Source organism: Bufo bufo, chromosome 6 (assembly GCF_905171765.1).
Source record: "Bufo bufo chromosome 6, aBufBuf1.1, whole genome shotgun sequence".
NCBI classification, from domain to species: Eukaryota; Metazoa; Chordata; class Amphibia; order Anura; family Bufonidae; genus Bufo; species Bufo bufo.
In genome coordinates this window covers 162,429,280-162,448,811 of record NC_053394.1, presented here as the reverse complement: position 1 = coordinate 162,448,811, position 19,532 = coordinate 162,429,280, and the positions used below count along the sequence as shown (strand labels likewise).

Genomic DNA, 19,532 nt, shown 5'->3' with positions numbered 1-19,532 from the left:
CCATGTTACAGAGCAGGAGTCGCTGAGCAGACTGAAATATATTTTTGTGGGAAAATATTCAGTAAAACTTGTAATTTTTTTTTCTATTTCCATCTGAAGCCCTGTGAAGCGCCATCGGTACAGGGACGAGGGGTTATCAGTGACTGACAGCTATCTTTCTATGCACACTTATACACAGTCACTGATAACCCCTCCTCCCTGTGCGAATGCTGTTCACAGAAGGTAGAAAAAGAAGAGATATAAATGTATAAATTACAGGTTTTACTGAATCTTTTCTAACAAAAATGTATATCAATGCGCTCGGCTTCTTCTACTCTATACATGGTGCTGTCAGATTGCTTTGCATTTTTTGGTGACAGGTCCTTTTTAAGGTCAGGACTCTTAAGGTCATTATTCTGGAAAAGATAATGATAAAATGATAACTCAGGATAAGTCATCATAAGTGTTGAGCAAAGCAAGCTTCGGACGCTTCATGCGAAGTTGCTTCGTTCAAAACTTCGGAATAATACTGTATGGAGATCCATCTCCATACAGTATTAGAATATATAGGTTCCAATAAGACGAAGTAAGTTATTTGCGAAGTCGCGAGTGACTTCGGCTTCGGTTTCCGAGGTACTAGTCGGAACAGAACCCAAGTTTGGTTTCAAATTCAAAATGGTTTTCCACTTTAAAAATCAACAACTGAAGTTATTCAACGAAGTTACGCACGACTTTACCAATAGCTTACTTCGGCTCATCGGGGCCCATACATTCTAATACTGTATGGAGACGGATCTCCGTACAGTATTATTCCAAAGTTTTGAACGAAGCGACTTCGGATGAATCATCTGAAGCTCACTTCGCTCAACACTAGTCATCATTATCACATTAGCAGGGATCCAAGTCCCAGCACCCCTGCTGATCAGCTGTTTCAGGGAGCTACTGCCTTCACCAGAGCCCTGGTGAGCGATGCTGGCTCCCAGCAGCTTTCCAAGGACAGCGTCATACATCGTATAGTGGCTGTGCTTGGTATTGCAGCTTAGCCCCAATGACTGGGGCTGAGCTGCAACTAGGCCATGTGAAAAATGTACAGTGATGTCACATAGCCTAGGAACAGGCTGCGGCACTCAAGGCCTCTTCTAAGAGCTGGTCGGTGGGGGTACCAGAGGATAAGTCATAAATATATTTTGCTGCATAACTCTTTTAAGTAATTACAAAATTTTCTTTCAACTGTATATTAAGATAAACTGTAGTACAGTATTGGAATCTAGCAATGCAGACTGGCTATGGATATGTTCTGTATGTTATATATAGGAAGAGTAAGGTGCTGGTCACATGTCCCATCGCTAATCTCTTTAAACTCTTTTACATGGCTCAGAACAAGTTGATGTTATTAGATTACTGGTAATCCTTTGTGTGCTTTACTGGTCCGAACAACACTCTGTCAGTAAGCTACTAACAGTCCATCTGAAACCATCTTATGTCTCACAACACTGGAACTAAGACATCTAGCACCCCAAAAAGCCACACTGGGGAAAGAAGCAAAAGTGGAGAAGCGGCCAGTGGCAAAAAGGACGCAAAAGCCGGTCATCACGAAGGAGACCAAAAGGCTGTAACAGGGGGAGGTCATCAGAGGAAGAGCCCACACCATGGCCACGATGACAGACACAATACAAATAGTAAAGGTCACCACAAAGGCAAGAGAGTAAGCGACGCCCAGAGCATCACAACTAAGACGTATTCTCCATTCCTGAATTCACTTTTCAGCAAGGTAGGTGGACTGAGTGTCTTCATGTACAGTACTGGAATAAGATGTCCAGTATTTAATAGGACCTTTAATGATAGCGACCGATGGCCACTGAGACCGCTGATGGGACAAAGTATTACAGGATGTGCAATGTATGTCATATATGTATCATTTGTCTGTTGCTGACGTTCCCTTCACGTCTCGTAATGGGTTGTATGATCGTTACTGATGGTCTAACCTTAGGATAGGCCACTACAAGTTTACCGGAACTGTGTAGTTCTGACACCAACTTCCGGCGATAAAAGTACACCTGAACATGTGATTGGCGGGGATGTGGGACCCCGCAAATCAGCTAGTGATGGCTTATCCTAGGGGTAGGCCTTCACTTAGTAAAGGCTGGACAGCCCCTTTAACAATTATCATCATCTATAGGACTCATTAAAATGGTGTTTATATACAAATATTTGTCCTGTACTAATATACGCAAACTCAGATCCTACTGTTCCCCACAATAAGGTTGTCTGAAATTACCATGTACACACCATAGAGGTATCTCTGGTCTCCAGGACTCCTCTCAATATCTGGCACCACAATCTAAGGATAGACATTGGTGACCGCCACTAAACACTAAAACAATACACTATTGGTTCCACTCAGCTTTCTTCAGAGAGAGTATGGTCAGGCTATAATAGTCATTTACCATGGGGATAACTCAAAACATGGCATTTTCCTTGTGCCACCACCACATCTTTCTGTCAATAAGCCACCAGTGTCTATGGTGAGACAACTCACAAAGTCAAGCAGTCTTTTACTATTTTCAGTTTATCTAAGGCTGGGTTCAGACCTGAGCGTATTTGATATGCGCGTTTAACGCACGTTTTTGTCGCGCGTTTTTATGCGCGTTTTTTGCAATAGTAAACGCGCGTTTGACGCGCGTTTGTGTGATTGACTGCAGTGTCCTATGGCCACAAACGCGCGTCAAAACGCCCCAAAGAAGCTCAAGAACTTGTTTGAGCGTAGGGCGTTTTTCAGCGCGTTCAAACGCGCTGTAAAATGCTCAAGTGAGAACCAGGGCCATAGGGAAGCATTGGTTTTCATGTGTTGAGCATTTTACAGCGCGTTTGAACGCGCTGTAAAACGCTCAAGTGTGAACCCAGCCTAAGGGTCTTTTTTGTAAGGCTCACGTTGCTTATTGGTGGCCATAACAGCATGTAGTGAGTTAAAAAAAAGACAGAAACTTGACGGACCCATGATTATTCAATACAACCCATCATCACTAACATGGCTTCGGTAATGATGGCCCTACCATGACTAAAGTGTGAACAGAGCCTAAAACCTTCAATGTCACATTTCTATTTAGGTGCGATTTATTGCTTCTCTGATTTGAAGGCTAATTGGTTCTTCAATGGTCATATATGTGCCACTAGTAACTTTTTTTTCTCCAGATTTATTTCTGTGTTCCTCCAGTCCATGAAGAATAAATCAACCCTCCTTAGTTTAGGCATAAAAAGGGTTTGCATGATTTTTCCAGGAACAGTGCCCCTGTAGTCCATAGATCGTGTGTGATATTGCAGCTTTGACATGCTATAAAGAGACTATGAGGTGCCCTCATGAGCGAGATTTCAACCAATGTGCTGTATCTAATGCTAGAATATGCAACATGCTATACTCAAGCAGTCTCTAATGGTCTCCATTATTTCTACCATGTAGGAGAGGGATTTGGCCCCGGAAGAGATGGATGGTGAGTCTGTGCTTGAGAAGCTTAGGAGTAACTTGTTATGTAACCCCGGAGTGTCCTCTTGTGATTCTCTGTATTTGCTTAATACTGTGATGCTTGATAAGTAGGAAATCAGAGGTCAAGACATTATATTTAGAAATTACATTAAAAAAACATTTTTTAATCTTTGCTTCTGCTTTGATTTATGAAATTGGAAACAAGTAAATGTCTTTTACAAGGGTTTAAATAAGCCCTTTCAGGTTCAGTAACTTTACAGGAATTGGCCGGGATTACAAAAAAGCTCTGCTTTTTTTTTTTTAGAAACAATGCCACTTTTCTTCATAGGCTGTCCATGGTTTTGCGACTCATACTCATTTAAAGGGAACCTGTCACCATGAAAATGCAATGTAAGCTGCAGGCAGCCTGTTATAGAGCAGGATAAGCTGAGCAGATTGATATATAGTTTTATGGGAAAAGATTCAGTAAAACTTCTGCCTTCAGGTCAGTTTAACATGAGAGGTTCCTTTTAAGTGGATTCTGGACAAGCCCTTTAAACTCACACAAAACACTTATTTTGGATATGTTCTTCAGAGTATAGGCCTACTTTATTCTGGCACTTTACACTGAGTAAGGCCTCATGCACACGACCATTTCGTTTTTTGCTGTCCGCAAACCGCGGATCCGCAAAAAACAGAAGCCGCCCATGTGCCTTCCGCAATATGCAGAAAGGAACCGCCCATTGTAGAAATGCCTATTCTTGTAGGCAAAACGGACAAGAATAGGACATGCTATATTTTTTTTTGCGGGGCGACGGAACGGAGCAACGGATACGGACAGCACACAGAGTGCTTTCCGCATCTTTTGTGGAACCATTGAAGTGAATGGGTCCACACCCGAGCCGCAAAAAATGCGGCTCGGATGCGGACCACAACAACGGTCGTGTGATGAGGCCTTATAGTTACATTGCGGATATGAAAATAGCCAAACAAGTTAGTTTATACCATGGTATCTCATTCTGATACTTTAACAAGTACCTTTGAGAACACCACCAAACAGCAAAATGAAGATGACTCCTTGTCCCATTTACTTCCTTGTGCTGTTCAGGGGAGGCCCTGAGATCAAGTGCTCAATGGTGAAGCATTAATGGCCTATCCTACAAAGGGGTTGTGCCAAGTATTAACTTCATCCCTTATCGACATAGTAGTGTATAGCTAACTAATCGGTAGGGGTCTGATTGCTGTAGTCAGCAATCTCCGGCAGTACTATAGTGAATGAATGAAGCAGCATGGCGCATGCTTCATCAGGACGGTCGGGGACATGGGACTCCCATACTGAGGATCAGTGAGGTCAGACCCCAGCAATCAGTTAGTTATTAGCAGGGGTGCACCTAGCCTTTCTGCTGCCTGAGGCGAAAACTAAGACAGCGCCCCCCCATGCCAATTTCTTAACCTAACCCCTTTGCCACAATGAAAGCACTCATTGCCCATGGCCCTTCTGCTGCCCCCCCACTTTCCCCTCCCTGGTTCTTCCTGAGGCGATCGCCTCACCTGGCCTCATTGGTGGTGCACCCCTGGTTATTAACTATCCTGTTCTCACACTGGCCACTAGGCACATGGAGGTCATAGAGAAGGGATGACCTGTTTGCGAACCACTCTAATAAGTGAAGCAGACAGATACTAAGTAAGAGTGACTTCCTCTGTGCCAGACCTATTCTGTCCCATTTGAGTATGGGCAGTGGGGGCTTTGCCTTGGTGAAGCTGACCAGCGGTGGTTCCAAAAGTTGTCTTCATATATCTTGAATTTAATTCATGAATTTTACTTTATCTCCTCTGTTCTGATACTTGAATGCCTCTTTACAGAATTACATGCAGCCTTTTTAGAGTTTGACGCTGATCAAGATGGATTCATTGGGTACAAAGAACTGGGCGAGTGCATGAGGACGATGGGATATATGCCAACCGAAATGGAATTGATTGAGATCTCCCAGCATATAAAAATGAGGAGTAAGTGATCTACTTTCCATTTCATGTTTTGCTACTTTGAGGGCAACCATAAGGGCAGTAGAGGGGACACTGTAGTCAGGAGCCTGCACTTACCTGTGAGCAATACTTGTCCCTTTTCTAAAGAACTCACCAACTATATGGTAAGAGTTTGTAAAGATGTTTAAAGGAACACTCTATGTCTAGTGCAGGGCCTGTGTCATGCTCCAATCCTCAGGATTACATTGACATCTCCTTTAACCCTTTTTGCCCAGAAGGTTTTTTTTGCATTTTCAATTTTCACTCTCTGCATTCCCAGAGCCATAACTTTTTCTTCATTTTTACAGCGTTCCCTATGTGGTAAATCTGACCTGTGCCCTTCATTCTATAGGTCAATACAATTACAGCGATACCACGTGTGTATAGTTTTTCTTGTGTTTTGATACTGAAAAAAAAATTGAAACTTTAGAAAAAAATATTTTTTTTTTCTTTTAAAAGGCCATATTCTGACCCCGATATTTCTTTTGCAGGATGACCAGTAGTTTTTACTGATACCATTTTGCAGTGTGTATGACTTTTTTGATCCCTTTTTATTCAAATAGCAAATCGACCATTTTGATTTTTTTTTCTGTTACGCTGTTCACCATATGGGATAAATATTTTTAAATTTTAATAATATGGATGATTTTGGACATGGCAATGCCTATGATGTTTATTTTTATTCTGGAGAAGGGGGTGGTTTGAAGTTTTATTTTTAATTATTGTTATTTTATACTCCCCCCCCCCCCTTTTTTTTTTAGGTCCCCAAGGACCAAATAACAAGGAATCATCAAATTGCCATTTCTATTTAGTATATGTCAATGCAGTGCTGCCGACCTGCATTGGAATACACCAGTAATAGGCCTGGAAACCGTGTACAGGCTTAGACCTATCACTACTAAGGGGAATGCGCGCTCCTGGGTTTCTTAGCTCTCAGATGCCATGGTCACATTTAACCATGGCATATGAGGGGTTAAATGTCTACGATCTGAGTTATCGCCAATCAGACATTAGCCCCGGGTCTCTACTGTTTAAAACAGCAGAAACCCGGCATCTATGGTGCCCGCTGTGCTTACAAATGGGTGTAATCTTTAAAGACTTGACTCAGCCATAAATTTACAGTGAGTGGTTAAGAAGGGGTTAAAGTTGTCTGGTTTATAAAACACCATAACAAGGAAGACATATATCAGTTAGACAAAACAGAGAGCTTCTATGAAGAGCATGTCTCTCAGTGGAAGACCTATCATATCTCTATGTAACAAGGGCAATCCACTAAAAGCTGGGGATCCAAGCAGTGGGAAAAACTGGGGTCAACTTATTTTATGGAGGACTCTTCTAACAAAAGTATAAAGTGTAAAAAGTAGACCAACTTCTATATGGATTATAAAATTGCCTTTTTTTGTCTACCACATATACATAATTTGTATTATGAGTCATAATGTACATGTAATCCTACCTGTGCCCCAAATGTACATAAGGGGTTTCAGATGGAGGAGGAAGACCAAATATATTTGTGAAATTAACTTTTTATTTTCAAGAAACAGAGGCACTCTTCCCCTATGAGCAGCGTGCGGTATTGCAGCTCAGCCCCATTCACTTTAACAGAGACACAGGACATTGGTAAAGGGCGGTGTTGTTTTTTTTTTTTTTTTTGGGGGGGGGGGAGTTGATATTTTTTTCTATTCCTGGACAACCTATTAATAATGATTGACAAGTCACATGTGCAGCAACCTGCAAGAGAAAAAGTGAAGTCCCTGATAAATTAGCAATTAGTGTAGATTAAAAGCTTTGGCAGTAGGCTTACTGGAATCAACAGATTTAAGTGTTCACTGGGGACAAGTACAAATAATCTTATTCCTTGGGATAGACCTCTGGGCAACACGTACGGTCAGTCACTTATGACACTTATCTTCCCTCTCATGAGGCACAACAGATTTAGGGCATAAATTCACTGCGCTGTCCAAATTAATTTTTTGGTAGGTATAGTGGCTTATTGTGTTTATGATCAGTTCCTTACAAAAAGTATTCAACCCCTTAATAAAGACAGATTTCTGTATATTACAACATATTTTTTTATTTATTACAAACAAGTAAATCTGCAAACTCACAACTTAAAAATGCTTCCTGCATAAGTATTCAACCCTTCAGACCAGTACTTTGCATAGTGACACAGATTCTAGATTAGACCGAGATCTGGACTTTGACTCGGTCATTCACGTTATCGCCCTTCCTCTGTTGCCTTGACCTTATGTTTGGGATCATTGTCCTGCTGAAATGTGAACTTTTTGCCAAGAGTTTTATAGCAGACTGATACGGTTGTCTGGTGCAGCTTCACTCTTGCCTCAGCCAGATATAGGGGTTATTCCATGATTAATGTAAAGAAGGAAAATCAAACATCACATAGTACATGACAACGTCTTTCTAAGGGCCCATTCAGACGGCTGTATGAACGGGTCCGCACCCGTTCCACAATTTTGAGTAACGGGTGTGGACCCATTCATTTCAATGGAGATATCCGCACCTGTGGTTCCGTTCCGTGGCTCCAAGGAAAAGATAGAGCATGTCCTATTCTTGTCTGCTAGAATAGGCAATTTCTATTATGGTTGCGGCCATGTGCGGAACGCGCGTTTTGGACACGCAAAACACTATTGCCATCTGAATGAGGCCTAAGAAAGCTAGAACCAGCCCTGTACCTCACATGGATCCAGAGATATCTTCATTCAGTGTTCCTATTGCTCTGCTAGATTTATTTTAATCTGCCAGGTCAGGAGGCATGTTCTATCTGCTGCAGCTGGTGGCAGAGAAATTAGAAAAAAGAGCAAACAGCAAGTGGCGCTATACAGGTATGATTTAATTGAATAACTTACTGGCTATACTACATTTTTAGTTACAGGTGTTGGTTTCAAAACTGTAGAATATCATTTGTAGGACAACCCCTTTAAATGTTGTCTGCCAAAGAGAAATTGTGTGCTGGATGGAGCTGCTAACTGCAGCACTGCTCCCACTGAAGTGGGATATCCATCCACTGCAGAATAGATGGAGCTGTGTCTTTCTGACGCCGACTTTCAGCTGCTCAAGAACAACTGATCGACAGGGGGAGGCAGTTATTGGACCCCTGCTGAAATTATATTGATGGCCTGAAAGTGTCGTCACTCAGCCTAGGAAAAGCAGAGTGAGCGCCACTGCCTTTTCAAACAGCTGATCGGCGGGGGGTCCCAGGTGTCAGACCCCCACCGATCAGATACGGATGACCTATTCGGAATCTCAGAAAACCCCTTTAAGAGCTGTAGTGGAGTAGAAATGAGACTGTTTTTATAAATAAATCAGGCACAAAAATAAGGAGCACCTACATAAATAGGTCGGAAAATGGGCTCAAAAGTTAGAAAACTTCTGAATTAGTAAAAAAAAAAAAAATCTAAAAATAGGCGAACAAGGCACTAATACCACCAAAACAGGTACATTTTCAGGAGTAAATGAGACAAAAAAGAATTAAAACGGTCTAAAACAGCATTTTTCGCCTAAAAACAGGCGCAGACACTATAGTAAAGGTGGAAAACTCACCCTCCTTTATCATCTTGGATGGACCCCACTCCCATCGACTACAGTGGTATTTTTCCTCGAACTTTATCAGCTACACCTCTTCTGCCACCCTCATATACATCAAATTCCCACTTTCATAGTACAGCCCTGGACTAACATTTCAATACACAATATCAATATGGTGGGGGTAAAAAAGGAAAGCAACCTCCACATGACATCTGTACTGCTTTTATCAATATAACTTTCTAATGTTTTTCATTGCTCTGCATAGTGGGCGGTCGTGTGGACTTCGAAGACTTTGTGGAATTGATTGGACCAAAGATGCTGGCAGAAACCGAAAATATGGTGGGAGTACGGGAGCTGAAGATTGCATTTAGAGAAGTGAGGATATTTTATCGAAATTGAAGCACGTAAAAAAAAATTCATTCCTTATTTAGGGCAGTGTGCAGAGTACAAAACCTCATTCACACATCAGTGATTGTGATCCAAAACCAGGATTGGAGCCTCCACAGACATAAGGTTTAAGGGGAAAATCTGCACCTGTTCTGTGTTTAGAGCCGCACCTGGTTTTGGCTCAAAATCACTGATGGAAATCACTGACTAAACACTGATGTGTGAATGAGGCTTAAGTGTTTACTCTCCCACAGCATCCAGGAGTCTAGGGAACTCGCCTTCTGCCCTAGTATATTCATCGGTGGCATTATGGCTAGGGATGAGCGAATCGCATAAAACTTTGTTCTAATATTGTACGGAGCTCCGTACAGTATTAGAATGTATTGGCTTCGATGAGCCGAGGATATTGCTTCGCAAAGTCTAGCGAGACTTCGCGCAATAACTTCATAAATTAATTTGTACTGTAAAAAAACATTTCCCAAACTCTGGTTAGGTTCTGTACAGTATTAGGCTCCATTCACACGTCCGCAATTCTGTTCCACATGTTGCGGAAAGGAATTGCAGACCCATTCATTTCTATGGGGCCGCACTATGTGCTGTTCGGCTCCACAATTGCGGACAAGATTAGGCATTTTCTATTAAGTGCCGGTGATGTGCGGCCCACAAAATGCGGAAAGCACATTGCCGGTGTCCGAGTTTTGCGGATCCGCAAAACACTTATGGATGTGTGAATGGACCCTTAGAACGAAGTTTTATGCAAATCAATTTTGGATGTTTCATCCAAAGTCGATTCGCTCATCCCTAATTATGGCCACAGATGGAGTTTACATCTCTAGTCTCCCTGCAGTTGAGCCATTTGATATAGTGGATATGGCTCTCAAATGAGGGACTGGTAATGACAGCACTGAAGGTATACCCAACTACACATTACCATCAGAAGCCTCCCATAGGAGGTTTATACCGTCATTTTATGGTAGTTGTTGGATGAGCTTCTCATAAACATGGCTGCTTCCACTGCAGCGCTGCTCATAACCACTGGCTGTGTCTGGTATTGCAGCAACATCTAATTCAAGTGTACCTACAATACCAGACAGAGCCTAAGGATGAAAGTGGCACTGTTTCTGGCAGGAAGCAGCCATATTTTTCTAATCTTATCCACTTTATTTCACCATCCTTCTTTAAACTTTTTCCTCATTTTGTCTGCCAGTTTGATGTCAATGGAGATGGCCATATTAGTGGCTTAGAGTTGCAAGATGCTGCTCAGAGTTTCTTAGGAGAATCGCTGAATCCAAGTGATATCCAGGAAATTATTCATGATGTAGATCTGAACGGTGATGGAAGAGTTGACTTTGATGGTGAGTATCCTGTATCTTACAAACATCTGGTCATAGATGCTAGAGGACAACCTGTGTCTAGTATCTCCCATCAAACATTTAAAAGTGATGGCGGGAAGTGTGGCTGGTATATTTGCTGAAACATTTCTAGGCATTGGAATAAAGCTGAAGTCTTTATCAGATGTGCAGGATTTATTTATCTTTGTTGCATAGACTTTGAGAGTTGGCAACATATCCCAGGACCTCAGCATATTGCAAAGTGCACTGGAAGCAGAGGAACGTTACGTTAGCTCACAGGAACGCTATTAAAGTTTGTTAGGAGGTCTGTGACTTGAGAGCATTTACACGACCATATGTGTGTTGCGGTCCGCAAAAACTACAGATGACGTCTTTATTGAAACAGTTTTTTTGTGTGGACCCATTGTAAGGGCTCATGCATATGGCCATTGCCTGGCCGTGCCCGTATTGAGGCCCACAAACAGCGGGTCTGCAATATGCAGGCATCGGCCGTGTGCACCCTGCATCATTACGTGTGGAACGGAGGCAAGGTTTCTCTCCGTGCCTCCATGACCGCAAATTCCGGTCCCCAACGACTGTGTGCATGCTGCAAAACGGACAAGAATAGGACATGTTCTATCCTTTTTGCAAAGCTGTGGAACAGACAGCACAGAGTGTGATGCCTGCATTTTTTTTGCAGCCCCATTGAAATGAATCGGATGCGGAGCAAAAATATGTTCGTGTGAATGGGGTCCTAGTCAAATCAACTAGAATAGATGTTGTAGACATGCTTGGTCACCTCTCCATTCAGGCTCTGACTGGATGTGGTGACAACTTCACAAGGTGGGGTCCTTGAGATGGGACAACTACCTATCAAACATTTATGACACATACTGATGAATTTTCTTTAGTGGGAAAGCCCACATCACTTTTTTTTTTGCTGTCCCTGGAGGGATTCTCTGCTGCACAGTAGCTGGGGATCGTAGGTGTATACACATTCCACACATGGGGGCCTTCTGCTGTGTGGTAAGAGTAAATGAGGATGTGATATACAGACGTATGTCACATCAAAAAACGATTGGGTGCTAAATACTGGAACCCCAACGGATCCCACATGAAGTGAGAGGATCTGCTGGGATCCAAGAACAAATGGCCTGACAAAAGATAATGAGCACTTATAATCGCTTGGAGCTGAATGATAATTTCTTGGAAAGGTTCACTACTTAGCAGACCAGTGTAAGTAATGAATCGAGCAGGCCGAACCTGTGTAAGAAAACAACTGTATAATCAGAAACACAAATCTCATTTGTTTCACTTTTTATTAAAAACATTTAAAAGAAGTCACACGTATGACATTTAGTAATCAAGATTCATGGCTCCTGCAAACCACACAGGTACAGTAGTATGTATCTATAGTGCAGTCTTGGGACCAAGGCACAGTGTTAGTAGATGTGGGTGATTCCATCATATCTCCTTAAAGGGAACCCGTCACATTGAACATGGTGTCTGACCTGAAGGCAGCATGTTATAGAGCAGGAGGAGCTGAGCAGATTGATATATAGTTTTGTAGGAAAAGATTTATTACATTTTGCCTTTTATGCATTTAACTTCCTGCTCATTCTGGGCTTTGAAGTCAAGGAGGCGGTCCTATCAGTGATTGACAGCCTTCAAGAGAGACAGTTGTCACACATAGGACCGCCTACTTGACTTCAAAGCCCAGAATAAGCAGCTCCATTTAAATGTATAAATGATAAATTACACTAAATCTTTTCGACAAAACTATATGCTCAGCTTCTCCTGGTCTATAATATTCTGTCTGCACCTTAAATTGCGTTTTCAGGATGACAGGTTCCCTTTAAATGTACCAGCGAGATCCAGAGAGGTTTCAAGGGCTTGTCCAGGATTAGAAAAAAAATAAAAAAAAGCGAAATTGCTCCTCCCCCCCCCCCCCCCCAAAGAGACAGTGCCCCTCTTGTCCATGGGCTGTGCCTGGTATTGCAGCTCATTCCCATTTGAGCACATGGATAGGTCACGGACAGGAGAGGTACCATTTCTAAGACATTTTTGAATCCTGGAAGCCCCTTTTGATGCTGACACACAAACCCTGAGAAGTGCTGAACTCCTCCAATACTGACAAGACAACGTCCGTCATTCTTTCCTGTTTTTTTTTCCAGAGTTTGTCATGATGCTGTCATCCAGATAAGTTATGAAGCTCATGGAAAAATGAAAAGCTCTGGACATTCATCCCCTGCAGTGACTGTGCATTCTGAGTACTACTATTAAAGTGCATACAAGTTTTTTTGTAGTAAAATCTTTCTACGTCTTTATCAATCCATTAAACACTTACAAACAATGTAAAAATATGCATGTCATTAAATTAAAAAGCAGATTTCTGCAAATGTGTCACAGAAATATTGGCTACAGAGGTTAAGGAGATCCTCAATCCTTCCATGGTGGCATGTGATACTGAGAGAGGCAGCAGCCGTGGGCACTGCCCTCTAGTGGTCCATTCCCATTGAGTGGTCTCCATAGTGTTTTGGCATTCAGTGTGTTGAAGGTCAGAAGTTTTTGATTGAATCACTTGTCAAAATACGGGAGGTAGAAAAACTGGAAACCATGTCGGCCCCTCACAGCACAGTATATAAATATGACGTGGTATACTGCAGACAAAGAGGAAACAACCAACATCAGTGGCCTGTCCACCTCCTCCCCAAACAAAAAAACCACTTTACATATACAATTAATCCATATAACAAGCTCACTAACTGTGTAAAGACAGAACCTTACATTAGTTATCCTGTACCTTGTACCCCAGAGCTGGACTCACTATTCTGCTGGAAGAGTCACTATGGACATATCCCTATTCTGACCCCATTATATCCTGTATTATGCTCCAGAGCGGGACTCACTAGTCTGTGGAGGCACTGTGTACATGTTACATTACCCTGAGTTATATCCTGAATTATACCCCAGAGCTACATTCACTATTTAGCTGGTGGAGTCGCTGTGTACATTTATGTATTTATGTACATAAATTGGATGCAGGGAAGACTGTCTCCACCTTTGCATTACAGGGGGACAGCTGAGCTGTATTTGGAATATGGCAACAGATATGTTGACAAGCAACCCCTAACAACCAGGAAAATTATGAATGCAGCTCTGGAGTACAATACACGATAAGACTGCAAATTATGAATATGCCCTTCTATACAGTAACTTCAGTAAGGGCTCTTTCACACTTGCGTTATCCGGATCCAGCGTGTACTCCATTTGCCGGAATTACACGCCGGATCCGGAAAAACGCAAGTAAACTGAAAGCATTTGAAGACGGATCCGTCTTCAAAATGCGTTCAGTGTTACTATGGCACCCAGGACGCTATTAAAGTCCTGGTTGCCATAGTAGTAGTGGGGAGCGGGGGAGCAGTATACTTACCATCCGTGCGGCTCTCGGGGCGCTCCAGAATGACGTCAGGGCGCCCCATGCACATGGATGACGTGTCCATGCGATCACGTCATCCATGAGCGTGGGGCGCCCTGACGTCACTCTGAAGCGCCCCGGGAGCGGCCGGATGGTAAGTATACTGCTCCCCCGCTCCCCACTACACTTTACCATGGCTGCCAGGACTTTAGCGTCCTTGCAGCCATGGTAACCATTCAGAAAAAGCTAAACGTCGGATCCGGCAATGCGCCGAAACGACGTTTAGCTTAAGGCCGGATCCGGATTAATGCCTTTCAATGGGCATTAATTCCGGATCCGGCCTTGCGGCAAGTGTTCAGGATTTTTGGCCAGAGCAAAAAGCGCAGCATGGTGCGGTATTTTCTCCGGCCAAAAAACGTTCTGGTCCGGAACTGAAGACATCCTGATGCATCCTGAACGTATTTCTCTCCATTCACAATGCATTAGGATAAAACTGATCAGGATTCTTCCGGCATAGAGCCCCGACGACGGAACTCTATGCCGGAAGAAAAGAACACAAGTGTGGATGAGCCCTAACTCTTCACATAAATGCGGCTATTCAATGCACAAAGCAGACACATGAGAGGACAGGCTGTCTCTTTAACTACTTGTATACCACAGGGACCAGTAAAGAGCCTAATGCCTTACCTCCTGGAATCAGCAATAGCAGACCAGGCACAAAGAAGATGGCACTGGAGACAGCTGTGGAAAAAGAGGGAAATCTTGACTGGTCAGTCATGTAGAGAGAGAGTGTTCATGGTGCACAATGCACATACACTACAATAAACCTGTAAAGCCGGCGTACCTGGTGACGGGCTGACTTGTAGTCCCACGCCTACAAACACGAACACTGGAGAGGAAAAGAAAGAGTTAGCAGCCTAGCCATAAACAGGAAGGCAAGGGACATGAAAAATAAGCAGGCTCACCCAATCCTAGAAGGAGGAGGAGAAAGGACGACAGTACAACCTTCTTATTCTTCTGTATAAGAGGATGTCTGGTCCAACTGGAAAAGAACAATAAGACAGTACATAACTGGCAGCCAAAGTGCCACAGGGAGTGTGCCATGTGCGCCGGCCTATCTAAAAGGTATCACAGTACACCAAGCCACGCGTTCTTATTGGTGTCATACATTTATATCAGAGCAAGGAACATACTATAAGGTGTGAGCAGTCTGGAGGTACGCATGAAATACATTAAGAGGGAGGCAAATATAAGCAAGCACCACATGTAATCGGTTAAAGTGCTATTCCAACTTGGATAAAGCCCTTATAAAACGCAATATTCGGCTCTTACCCACTGGATGTGTTTAGCCAATCTCCTTTTCTTTTTCTGATCACCAGGATAGCAGGATCGCCGAACTTGCACATGCACGGCAGTTCCGTGACCCGCCACCTCTCTGCCCCTTCATTGGTTTCAATGTGAGATCCAGGTCGTGTGCAGTAGCCCTGGAGCTTCTCGATAGGAAGAAGCAGAAGTGTGCGCAATCAGCACGATGACATGAAAGGGACAACCCCTTTAATGCAATAGCTGCACTTCTGTCTAGTCTGCTACAGTAGCTGCACTAATACACTAAACCAACACTACAGCTTTTCCTGGTGTGTTAGACGACAGAGACACATCGATCAATGCCATAGGTTAGCACCTAATTACTCACACACCCAGTCGGCATACGGCATGGTTACTTCCCTGGGGGGAAATTTTTGCTCAATGATTCAACCTGGTCAGGGTGTCATACATACAGTGCTGTGGTAAATGCTTGCCCTACTGGACACCCTGAACGTGCTGTCCCCAGTAAAGACCCCACTTCTGCTGGCTAATCCTGAATCACCCATAAGATACATGTATAAAATAACTGTATGGAATGTGTGAAACAAATACAAGTGCGGCGAGTCACACCACAATCCTGTTATAGATATGACATCCCGATGGTCCAGGACGTTATATCTATATAACAGGATTCCATACAGCCCCCTGAAGATCCAATGGACTAAGTGGGAAAACGCACTGTTCTAATACATGCACCTGATATTGTATATTATTTAGGGTAAGCGAGTGGAAATGGGGGTGCCCTCATCACAGCACCTCCGCAGTCAAAGAACAGTATGCTCAGGGTATCTGGTAGGTAAAGCATTTACCAGAGCACTGTATGTATGACACCCTGTCCAGGAAACCGTGTCCCATATACTGACTGGGTGGGTGCGTGCGTGAGTAATTAGGCGCTAACCATCTCCGTCATCTAATTAACACATCTGTAAAACTGTAGTGTTGGTTCAGTGTATAAGAGCTGCTGATTTATTGTACCAAGGGAGATTACATGCCATGCTTGCTTCGTTTCCTGAATTTACCTGCCCTTTTTCTCAACAGTTTTGCTTCAATTTGAGGATTTATCTACATGTGTTTTAGAGAGGAAACTTTATGGGCAGCGATCATGAAGGCTACTTTCACACTTTATGAATAATGCAAACGGATCCGTTCTGAACGGATACAAGCGTTTGCATTATTAGGGCGGATCCGTCTGTGCAGATACAAGACGGATCCGCACCAAGCGCGAGAGTGAAAGTAGCCTAACCTTTACCAATCAGGCCACCAACAACAACAGTCAGTCTGATCACTGGGAGACCAGACTGACTGTCAATTGTAGAACAACCACAGGCCTTTTAAAGAAAGAAGCTCCTTGGAGCAGGCAGGATCATGGAGAAGAAGCAGTGTAAAGTATGGCTGGCACTGTGGCCGTTTGATTCTATTGGGACTAATTGGGTGGCTTCTATTATTTGAACACAGCATATACCATTTGTGATACTGCAGAATAGTGCATGGTGGTATTATTTGGGCAATATGTTTTACCAAAAGGAAATGAGTGGGGCTGTTATTATGTGGGCACAATTTGCGGATATTGAGTGTTGATACTTCCCAATACATGCTCTAAAACCGTGGAGGGAGGCTTGTCAGTGGCGTGCAATCTTTATGGGGTAAGCAGACTCTTGGTGGGCAGTGGGTTTTAGGAAACTTTTGATATGTATGCCATAGCGCTCAGCAGCGAGGAGAAGCAGAGCTTGGCTGAGCACTTCTGACTTCTCATTCTAGAGATCAGCGGGGCTCAGTCTCAGAGCTGGGATCCCTGCCAATCAACACTTTTGATATGGCCCTATGACAAAAGTTTCACAAAAATGGTTACTTTTTTTCCTTTTCTTTTTTTAAATCAAATAGTTTTTATTAAGATTTTTCCGGATAAGTACATTTACAGATCCAGCATAAGTACATTTCTGTAAACAGGTACAAATCCATTTGGGATACTTTAATAAACAATCTTGAACATAAAATGAATGAAGAACCCCCCCCTCCCCTAACCTGCACCATGCCATATTGTCATTTTGCTTGATTCTCTCTCTCTACCTATGACGTTGCATCCCTTGTTCTACTATATCATGACTTTCAATAAAGTTATTGTTTTTTTACTTCTTTTTGACACTATCTAGCATTTCGCCCCAATTGTAGAGACAGGAGACGTCCAGAGGGTAGTCCTGGCGTTCGCAGCCATGGTCCCCATATAGACTCAAACTTCTTAATCGTTCTTTTAAGATACACCCCCCCCTTTCCAATCCAATTATAACATTCATGCGTGCAATGTATTCCTCTTTGGCAGGTACAGCAGTGCTTATCCAATACTTGGCTAGTAATTTCCTAGCCTGATACAGTGATCTACTTATGCCAATAAGATCTGTTGTGGAATCCCCTTGCAACAGGCCCAGCACACATATCAGTGGTTCGGCTGGTAATCTGATCCCAAACACCTTAAAAATTATGTCAAATACTATATTCCAAAAAGGGCCTATAGCAGTGCATTCCCAAAACATGTGTAATATATGTGCCCCCGGAATATTGCATTTGGGGCAGTTAGATGTGTCACGTACACCTACGGTATCTTATGTAGGAACTCAGGTGCTCTGTATACCCTATTTATCAGGTATAATTGTGAAAGGAGTGATAGCAAGGGGCTCTTAGACAATATGTCAGACCACTGTACATCATCTAGGGGGCCAACCTCTCGGGACCATTTTTCTAACCTTCAAAGGAAAGTGGTCTTGATAAAATGAAAGTAACAACTTGTCGAATCCTGAGATCACTCCTTTGGTGTCACCTCCTTTTCTGATTTGGTCAGCTAACAGAGATGCCTGTATAGTCATATCCACTGTCCTACCCTGCACCGTCAATGCATGGCGTAATTGCAAATACTGATAGAAATTTGCATTAGCAAGTTTAAATTCTTCCTTTAATTGTTCAAAGCTTTTGAGAGTTCCATTTGCATAAAGTTGAGAGACCCAATAAAGCCCCCTTTTCTCCCAACTACTAAAGCCTTCCAACTTACTCAGTTCCGGGAGGCTTGAGTTGTTCCATAAAGGAGTAAGGGTATTACACCCCGAAAGTTTGGTAATTTCTTTCAGTTTTTTCCACACCTTGCGGAGCAGGGCTACACTCGGGGACAGGACAGACTCTGGGGGGCGGATCACAGAACCAAGCTCCAATATATATCCAGGTGTTCTCCCTCCCACCAAATAAGACATTAGCGCATAAACGGAGTCTGAGGTACCCATAGTGCTACAGGATTTGCATTGCTGAGCCTGTGCTGCTAGAAAGAACCACCATGGGTTGGGGGATCGCCAGTCCACCACTATCCTTCTCCCTCTGTAAGGTCTCTAAGCGAATTCTTGGGGACTGTTTATTCCATATTAGGGCCCTGAATACTCCCTGTATTTTGTAGACTGGGCTATTATGCAAAATGTATAGAAATTTGCTCTTCCAATGACAGATGGTGGCAGCTTACACCAGCTATTTACCTTTTGAGCACTACTCAGGTTTAAGTCTATATATTCCTGTGATCTACATGTTACCTGTATCCCTAAGTATTTAAACGTATTGGACACTTGTAAGGGGGCTATTTTATCCAGGAGTGATTTCGACACTGAATCCAAAGGAAGCATAACCGATTTGTCCCAATTAATGGTTAGACCTGAATATGTACCATAATCCTCAATAAGCTTCATTACACGGGGTATAGAATGGTCGAGGTTATCTAAAAAGAGCAGCATATCATCAGCATAAAGTGCAATTTTTTCCTCTATGCCTCCATATGTCAAACCCGTCACTTTGGGATCTGTGCGTATTATCTGCGCCAGAGGTTCTATAGCCAAGGCAAAGAGCATCGGAGATAGAGGACAGCCCTGACGTGTACCCCTTTCCAGAGTAAACGTATCGGATATCGCCCCATTGGTCTGTATTCTGGCTCTCGGTCTTCTATATAATAATTTTACCCAGGACATAAATTTGGGTCCGAACCCCAGTTTCCATAACT

General features: G+C 43.0%; 1 protein-coding gene across 1 annotated transcript; it reads left to right on the top strand.

Annotated features, from left to right (window-relative positions):
• Nucleotides 1–1,232: 1,232 nt before the first annotated feature.
• On the top strand, nt 1,233–13,295 carry LOC121003075 (calcium-binding protein 2-like). Its single transcript, XM_040434642.1, has 6 exons — nt 1,233–1,750; nt 3,437–3,467; nt 5,303–5,446; nt 9,273–9,382; nt 10,602–10,749; nt 12,900–13,295. Exons 1-6 carry the CDS (start codon nt 1,460–1,462, stop codon nt 12,926–12,928), a joined length of 753 nt encoding a protein of 250 aa, XP_040290576.1. The 5' UTR covers nt 1,233–1,459; the 3' UTR covers nt 12,929–13,295.
• The last annotated feature ends 6,237 nt before the right edge of the window (nt 13,296–19,532 follow it).